General features: G+C 35.8%; 1 protein-coding gene across 5 annotated transcripts; it reads right to left on the bottom strand.

The window, feature by feature from the left end:
* Nucleotides 1-1,071: 1,071 nt before the first annotated feature.
* LOC104247127 (uncharacterized) lies at nucleotides 1,072-6,997 on the bottom strand. 5 transcript variants are annotated; one of them, XR_716123.2, is made up of 6 exons: nucleotides 6,526-6,997; nucleotides 3,804-3,982; nucleotides 2,994-3,354; nucleotides 2,557-2,674; nucleotides 1,471-1,560; nucleotides 1,072-1,327 (listed from the first exon to the last, which is right to left on the bottom strand). XR_716123.2 is itself a non-coding variant. In XM_009803080.2 (5 exons), exons 1-4 carry the CDS (start codon nucleotides 6,979-6,981, stop codon nucleotides 2,594-2,596), a joined length of 1,077 nt encoding a protein of 358 aa, XP_009801382.2. In that variant the 5' UTR covers nucleotides 6,982-6,997; the 3' UTR covers nucleotides 1,072-1,560; nucleotides 2,557-2,593. The 5 variants fall into 5 exon arrangements, 2 of the variants coding, with proteins under 2 accessions (XP_009801382.2, XP_009801383.2); XR_716122.2 differs by having other exon boundaries at nucleotides 1,426-1,560; XR_716124.2 differs by having other exon boundaries at nucleotides 1,126-1,327; nucleotides 1,471-1,517.
* Nucleotides 6,998-9,580: the final 2,583 nt, after the last annotated feature.

Raw genomic sequence — 9,580 nt, forward strand, 5'->3', positions numbered from 1 at the left:
ATAATAGATAATACCACATAAATCTTAATAAAATCAAAACTAAAATATATTTAACAATGAAAGAATTTCAAGTAATGAGTAAATAAGCTTACTCACAAAAAAAAACTAAAAAAACTTCTTATAAAAATATAGAGAAGATTTATTTGAATTTGAGACGAGAAAGTATCTTTTGAATTATGATGAAAATTCACACAATGGATTATATAACATATAAACTAAAATCATAATAAAAAAGTCAACAAAAAAAATATAGAACAATGAAAGAAGTGGCAAGCTAGTGGAGATATTAGCAAAGCTAAATAAGTTGGCTGGTTTTTCGCTAGATGAAAAAATTCAACTTTTTGAGGTTAATTGTTCTTCTTCCCTGACAACAATTTTAGATCAATTCTAGCCAACCAAAAGGATCTTCTGATCAATTCAGAGGTCATTTGGATTCCCTTAGTAATGAGGATTTGGAATATCACACATTAATTAATCAAAAAGAGATTCAACAATGAAAAGAAAGATTGATTTTTTGGGATTCTTCCTTTCTTCAAACAGAACCAAAAGAGATAGAATTAGGCTGATTCTCGAAATGCCTTTCTGGATACTCAATATCTCGGCTATTCACGAAACCTGAGAAGCAGATGATTAATCATTTGTTTCCGAAAGAAATCAAAGAATTCAGATGGCAAACCATGTTGGAAATCTTAAATAACTACCCTATCTAGGTTTGGATTGATAGAATACATGTATAAGCAGAAATGACTAGAGTTATTGATAGTTGTGGAATTTTTATTTTTTTGGTCTAGCTTTAGAGTCAAAACGAGCTAGTGGTTGTACATACTTATACTTGGTTAAATAAAATTTTGTCTATTTAACTAAAATGTAAAAAAAAAAAATAGAGAGACAACTCTGAAAAAATTCATTTATATATTTTTGCTTTAATCTTTTTGAATGTGATAGGTAAATTTAGTATGCAATATACATCTATTTTTATTAATTCTCTTTGCTCTTTTTTATATTGAAATGATCCGCGCACCATGCGGGTATGTAAAATAGTATCACAACATGACAAGCTTCAGACGCATCTGAACAAACATGTCTAAACTTAACAAAGATCTTCTACATCTTAAATCTAAACAATTTTGGGTTAATGTTTGCATCATTGAGTGCATATCATTGACAGCAAAATAATAAACGCAATATAATCCAACAACTCCTTTGATGAAAGAGACTTGAGATTTCTCATTTTCTGTCTTCCTTGTAATCTTTTGACAAACTCATGTGTAACTTCAAATAGCCTCATACAGATATTTGATCTGCACCCTAATATTCATTCGGCAGGCTGCAGCAACAACACATTCATTAGGACTTTACAGTTACAGAGATTAATTAGCATCTCAATTAAGTTACATCCAAGTCCAACTTGCAGCAGTTCGATACCAAAGTTTACTCTGGAATCCCCGAGGCAGACCAGTTTAATCTGACCTTTGCCTCAGCTGTAATCCCTTGCAGACCTTTGCTCTAACATCCAACTGCATACAGTTGATTCATCATACAATAAAAGTTTGTTCGCCCCTGAAGTCGGATTCAAACATAATAAGCAGTAGAATTCATCCTGAACAACATAATATATGTGAAGTAAAATATACTGAACAAAAGAACAGTAATAGAGGAACCAGGGGTTGAAAAAGAGATATATTTCTTCGTACAATGTTGCATGGCAATAAGGAGACATTTTTGAAAGTTAGAAAACTCTAGAACAAAATTTGAAGACTATTATACTTATTACTTTGATGCTACCACTATTCAGATAATGCATGTTATGCATTTATGTTCAACTAATCAAGTTATAGCCAGTTCTTTCAGGCCCAGAAAAGCAATTGAACAGGTTATCCAAATCTATGCATTGTACCACTATCATCAAAGAAGATTACTATACGAAGCCGATGATAAACAGCTACACATTTCTGACTTCCTTACTCAAAGAATTAGCCCTTGAATAAAATAGTTCAAGCCAAAACGAAGAGCAGATTTCCTGGAGATTTAGTCCAAAATTCCAAGACACAACGCCATATACTAGTAACTCGTTTTCATTGCATCCTAGTTTACACATCATTCTTACTCCTCATAGGGATCCTTCCTGTCAAACTTCAATGCTATTTAGAAGCACATAACCCTCTCTTGCAAAATAAGCAGCTTAAAGAACTTTCTTTACCTCGTGCATGGTTTCAAAATTTTCTGAGATAAGATAGAACATGGCACGTGTATGAAGTGTATTAAATCACATATAACATAATCCTCTTCCATGCTCAGACAGAAAAAAAACAGATAAGCATGGGCCAAAAGGATGTTTGGTAAAGAGTTAAAAAAGAAGAAAACACGCGACCACTTGGACAATCAACTACTTATTTTCACCTAGTTTGGTATCCCCTGGTACAGCATTGTCCCGGTAATATCTTTAGTAAGACATCATATTTATTTCAGTGAGCAGATGCATCTGCTACCTACTGTGAATCTTTGGGTCAGGATACCAATATATTTTGAATAACGAGCAATCAGTACAAGACTTACCATCTGAGACAAAAAAAGTATAAGCAGCCTAAACAGGTCAGCCAACCTCTGCTACAATTTCTTTGACATCTATATCAGCTAGAGTCTCCTTGCCAAACAGCAAAAATCCAACAGTTGCCTGCAAGAAGAACACCACATTCAATCTCAAGAACTTAACTTTTTCCAATAAGTTTTCAACTTGTACAGGACATAACCAATTTGGAGAACTTTTTCTATCAGATCTTTTATCTTTTTGCATTATCACGGTGGAAGAGGCCCGAGGAAGTTGGGGGGAGTGTGGTGTTAGGGAAGAGCGAAGACATTTTGCGAATAACTCAATTCTCTCCTTCTTAGTGCACTGAGCTCCAGCATTTTTATAACGATGATTTCCATTCCCCGCTCTCCCCTCACCCCAAAATAACATAAGGATATGTTCAATTGTAAGGAAAAGTACATACCAATCCTGCGTTACTATCAACCTTCTTAAGGATCCCTGAAAATCCTGCAAAGGCTCCAGACACAACTTGAACAGTTGACCCTGGGACTAAAGATTTATCATCCGAGCCTCTTAAGTCATCACCTGCAACTGCAAGCAGGTCCGAAGCTTTTCTGGATTTCCTTCCTTGTTTTTTCGCCACAACTTTGCCGTCAGCGGGACCTTTACTAGTGTCTTTTGTCAGCTTGAAATCTAAACCTCCTTCTCCTTTTTCCTCTTCTTCAAAAGCTTGATCAGCTTTCTCTTGCTCTTCCTTCGCTTGTTTGAATATGGCTTCCAAGTCATCCTCATCTACAGGTCTGGGTTTATTGATTTGCCGTTTTCTGCAAATATTTTAAACTGTAAGGTACTGAGAATATGACCTAGGATACCAAATAAGTTAGCCCTTTAAATAATGAAATGGCTACATAGACACAAGTTAACATAAAACTCACATAAAGGGAGGCCAAAAGGGAAGATGTCAACCAAAGGCAGCCACCTAGCTTACAAACTATACAAAGTTAGATTGGGACTGATTTTTAAGTAAAAATTTCTGATCTTAGGCCAAGTTAGTTTAGGATATTTTCCACTCATTCATGTAAACTCCCATTAACGTAAGGCTAATTCGGGAAGACACATACATTGTGGCTCCTTATTTGTAGAAAAAGACAGTTCCATGTTGCCAATGAAAATTGCACCAATATATCAAACAAATCGAAGACAGAGCCTCTTTCTTGACCAAATAATACTTGTAAATTTGTGAATACTAATAGGGACAACTTCGAATGCTTACGTATTTCCAACCTTGGATCCAACAAAGCCTCCAATTCCATCACATTCTCGAATGAAATCATGAATTTCCTTGTTCAGTACACACCTCAAAAACACACACCCCGGAAAAAGAGGTTTTGGTTTAACTGAAAGTGATCCGTTCTTTAATTTCCTTTTGACCTGTACAGACGGAATGTATACCTGCAGAAACTCTTACAGTTAGTCAAAACATATAGAAAAAGTTCTTACATTAGTAAAAAACATTTTATCCCCTCCAGTTCGAGGTAATCCAACCTCGAGCTTCCCTGAAATCAACTTATAGGGAAGCTCATTGGTTGGAGCAGAATCAACTATGATTTCAAGCAAACTGACCCCTAAAAAAAGAACTATGATTTTAAAAAAGAAAATCAATGGTGGAAACTGAGATGAAAGTTGGGGCTAATTATCTTTAGAGGAAATTTCTACAGCAATAGAAAAACTGATAGACGCCTGTTTATTCTTTATGATATGGTTATCTTCAGGTTCATAGCTTACATTCTCATACACAGAAAAATTCTGGGAGTTCCACGGAAATGGGATGCAAGCTTTAGAACTATGAATACTGCTATAAAGGCTTCACAAGCAAGTTTCTTTTAAGCCTCATCTTCTGATAAAAATTGAATACTGTTATATAAAGGCAAAAAAAAAAAAAAATAGATGATTTCTTCCCATCTGCCTAAGTCTTGGTTGGATAGAGCTATATGTATCTACGTTGGAGAGAAGTAGTAGATACCAGTGGATTAACCGAGATGCACACAAGCTGGCTCGAGCACCGAAAAATTGAATACCACTACAAGGGCACACAGCTCATTTGCCTTGCTACTTTCTTTTCCTCAACTATATTTTTCCCTAGTTATACTATGAATGCGAGTCTGAAACCCAATTGTTATTTTTTTGGACTCAAAGTACATTAATAAGTGTAAAAAAAAAAATTACCTTTCTATATATAACGTCCAAATACAAGACGCTATACCTTAACGGTAACTTTTGCCGTTAAGGTATAGCGTCTTGTATTTGGACGCTATATAGCCTGACGATTTGACCGACATATATAGCGTTGTGAATTTATACGCTATACATATAGCGTACAAAAAAACAACGCTATACCTGACTAACAATTTAACAACCATACGCAAGTGTCCACATTCATATTTCTTGTTTTTTCTTGGTTTTGTCCACATACTAAAAAAGAAAAAGAAAGAAAGAAAGAAAAAAGATGCAAAGTTTTGTTTGATAAACACTTGGTATATATCAAAATGAGTTGAACCTAGTCATTGACACAACCAGGCCAAGTTAACTCATCTTTACATTTTGCTCATCTTCAAGCTGCCAGTTTTCCCCGTACTTTTAGCTATATCTCTAAGTACAAACTTCTGAATTTTCCTAGTTGAACTCTTTGGAAGCTCTTGTTTGAAAATCAGTCTTTGGCACCATATAATGTGGTAATTTGGCTCTACAAAACTCTATAATATCTTTCTCACTTGCCTTTTCTTTTCCATTCAAGCTGACAAAATGCACACGGAGTTTCACCCCCAAAATTCATCTGGTATAGCGTTTTTTTTTGTACGCTATATTATAGCGTATAAATTCAGAACGCTATATATGTCGGTCAAATCGTCAGGCTATATAGCGTCCAAATACAAGACGTTATACCTTAATGGTAACTTTTGCCGTTAAGGTATAACGTCTTGTATTTGGACGTTATATATAGAAAGGTAACTTTTTTTTTTACACTTATTAATGTACTTTGAGTCCAAAAAAAACAACAACTGGGTTCCGGACTCCTCTGAATGCCAACCTATAACATGCCTATTTTCATGAACCTCCATAATTCTTAATGGTTGGACATCTTTTCACATTCTTCATGTTCCCGTAAATGGAGAGAATGCTTTTCACCATTGAATTTAGCCAATTGTGCTCGTTGGATCTAAATTACGTACAAAATATAGCCTAACGGTCCCCTATTAGTCGTCACAAACTAAATAGGCAGCTAGACCTTTAAGATTTTCACCTTGAATTTTGACATCAACATCGAATGCAGTCCAAGACTGACGATCCACTTAGTTGATTTTCTAACTTCAGTAGTGTTGCAATTTCGGGGGGGGGGGGGGGGGGTTGCAATTTTTATGATTTTGGACCAGGATAATTGAGAAACATTAGCAAGAATCATTTGATCAATTAACCAACACCCATAATTTGTTGCTTAACACACCTATTAATCCATCAAATACTCTACTTTAATCTTTTGTTTAACGACAAAAATACTACATTAATCTTACAAGATAAAAACTATAGAGAACGATCATAGGATGCAGATGCATCCTCTCTTTAATTAGACTCTTTACCTTGAACGTGTTAGCAAATCCATTAATAATGGTAACATGTAGCCTACTTTTTAACTGAAAAGCTAAAGCTTTAGTGAAGGTTTTGAGAAGAAATGCCAGAGCTTCCAATAAGCATACACAATCAATCAATCTAACGCTTTAATCCCAAATAAAGTTGGAGTCCACTATAGATTTGTCTATAACAGTTACACTCTATCTGAGTCCAAATTATTCATAAACTACTTTTCTAATCAATGGTTTTAAACAAAGTTTTCTAAATTTCACACTTATCACTGCATATACCACAAAGGTAAAGACCAAAAACACCAAATTATAAACTTCACCATCAAAACAAACAATAAAGATCAAATCTTTATCTACCTGAAAATCAATATTTGGGAAATTCCTAGCAAGAGCGCGGGCCATTCGTTCAGCAGTTTCATGACCAGTAACTCTGGATACTCTAACAACCCACCATTGAGGACCCAATTTAGCAAGGTTATCAAGATTAAGTTCTTCAGTCCATGACTTATATTGCTTCTTGGGTTTCTTAATTAGCCTTTCTTCTACTTCTTCTTTCCAATTATAACCTGTTTTGCTCTCTCTTCTCTCATTCCTCATTTGCCTTCTTTCTTTAGCTGTAAGTAGATTCTCTTTAGGTGATGACTCTACAGTTGCATATACCCTTAAGGGTATGGTCTTCTGGGGTATGGGGAAAGTGGATGTTGGTGACAATTTGGGAATAAATAGTGGGGGATGACTCCATGAAAGAATAGCTTGCTTCATCTTCTTCAAAAAAAAAAACTGATAATTCTTGTGGTGGTTATATGATGACATATCCAGTTTTCTTCCTTGCATTAATGGGCTACTCTGGCCCATCTTGTTATTTAATTTGAGAGATGATTTGCACAAATAGGACATTTCGGCAGTACTTTTGACTTTTTGACCCCATTTGTCCCATGATAGAATTTTAAGTTTAACAAGCATCATTGCTTGCCCCATGGGCAATTATTTTTAATTTTTAACCTTAAATGATTTGTCCAAAGAGCAAGCGTGAGTCAAAAAATTAAAACCATCTATTTTAAGGTTATTGAGCGCAATTTCCTATAATTTGAGTGGGTGATGGCCCAATCCCACAATTAGGGGCGTAGTGCACAAATAGCCGCTTTTAGGAACGTTATTTAAATTTATAGCAGAAATTTACAAGTATTTAAACTGTCTCAAAATCAAAAATGCCACAAAATCAAACACGAAGTCCCGCGCTAGCAATTCAAAACTTTAGACACAAAGGCTCAGATCTTCGGGTTTGAACAAAGGTCTCAAAGTTAGTCTCTAGAAGTTCAAGACTACAAACTCAAAGGTCTAAAGCGAAGGAGGATCGGATTGACATTTTTTAAATCTGGCTACACTTTAAATAGCTGAATATATTTTGAACGGTACACTTAAAAATCGACTACTGGTATAATTTCTACCATAGATAGTTGGTTTATCTATGGTATGGGCTCGTCCAGACTGTCTATTAAATACTTTATAAAAATTGCACGGGCGTCCTATTTGGTCGGCCACATTTAACCTATACCCATTTTATTTAAAGTTTTAACTTGTACCCACTTTTTAAACAACTGCAGCCCCCTTTCTCCTCCTCCTTCTCATCCTTCGTTTTCTTCTTCTTCTTCTTGTTTTTTTTTTTTTTTGGGGTTGGGGGGGGGGGGGGTTAATCCAGTTTCCATAGTTGGAGCAAGGATCATAATCCAAGAGGCATGTCTGAAACCATTCAGCTCCCATCCGCCAGTCAATGCCCATGTCTCGAACAAGAAAAGACCACACAATCTGGGAAAAAGATAAAGTAATTAGAATGCAGTAAATTGCCTTCTTTCTTGATGAATTTATCTTCCAAAATTGTTTACAGGTAACAAACTAGCATGCAACTTTTTGAAAATATTAAAAATAAAGTGCACATGTACCTGTTGTCCTCGATTCGACATGAATCCAGTGGAAGCTAGTTCTTTCATGTAAGATGGAACTGTGAAACAAATAATTAGAGATGAATATAGATGCTTACACATTTTCATGTGTGAGACAAGAGCATATCAGAAAAACTTCAGCTCTCGCCAGTTACAAAACAAAATTTCAGCTCTAGAGCTGAACTTCAGGCCCGTCTACTAGAATGCTGAAGTTTTGCGTGATTGTCTTTGCTACTTTAGCCTCGTATACTGAAGTTGCGAAAAAGTGGGTACGCTTGCAATTTTTTTTACAAAGCGGGCACAAGTTAAAACGTGACACAAAAAACGGGTATAAGTACAAATGCCCCAAATACTTTCCTCATCTCACAAAAGAAAAATCACTAGGCATCCCTTGTTTGAACTAGTATTTTAATTAAAAAATTTGTTCCATTTTAAAATATTTTGCGAATATGAACTCACACTTTTCTTGCTCTTGCTCTTCCTGTTCTTCTTCTTTCTCTTTCTCCTCTTCCTCCGGCTCCTCTTTATGCTTCTTCTTCTTCCTCCATACTATTCTTTTTTATTATTATTAGTCGCCACTCAATCTCCTATTGAGTATTCATTTGCTTCTCTTACAAGTTATTACAAAAATGATCACATTATATTTTAACAGTAACTTGGAAAAGGCTCAGATGGTTCGGGCACATTCAGAGGAGGAGCACTGATGCACCGGTGAGGAGGTGGGAGCGACTGGCTGTAGTGGGCACGCGGAGAGGTAGAGGGCGACCTAAGAAGTATTGGGGAGAGGTGATCAGACAGGACATGGCGCGACTTAGGATTACTGAGGACATGGCCCTTGACAGGGAATTATGGAGGTCGAGCATTAAGGTTGTAGGTTAGGGGAAAGTTGTGAATATTTCTACAGCACAATAGAGTGAGACTAGCTAGTTAGGAGTTAGACTAAGAATGTCATTGGTCGTCTATTGATGCAGGGCTTTACCTGCTAGTTTTTACAATACTAGCCATCTATTTCGTATTTCGTATTCTGTATTTCATATCTCCAATATTGCTGTTATTTTATTATGCATTTTATGGTACTAATATATCGTCTCCTGTTGTCTCCTGTTGCTTCTTTTTTTTTGAGCCGAGGGTCTCCTGGAAACAGCATCTCTACCCTTCGGGGTAGGGGTAAGGTTTGCGTACATATTACCCTCCCCAAACCCCACTTGTGGGATTATACTGAATCGTTATTGTTGTTGTTGGAAAAGGCTAGTCGCATTATGCCTGGATGCCTTCTTTCTTTCCATTTATTACTAACCAACAATATATGTAGAACAAAAATAGTATCAAGTATGTCTGTCCGATAAAACTTATAAATAATTGAACAACACAAGTAAATTAGCTCATCCAACAAAAATTGTGAATAAATTAACTAGATATATCTTCTCCGATAAAATTTATAAACTACTCTCTTCGGTGCATAATAAGCGACC

The sequence above is a fragment of the Nicotiana sylvestris genome, chromosome 7, assembly GCF_000393655.2.
Source record: "Nicotiana sylvestris chromosome 7, ASM39365v2, whole genome shotgun sequence".
NCBI lineage: Eukaryota > Viridiplantae > Streptophyta > Magnoliopsida > Solanales > Solanaceae > Nicotiana > Nicotiana sylvestris.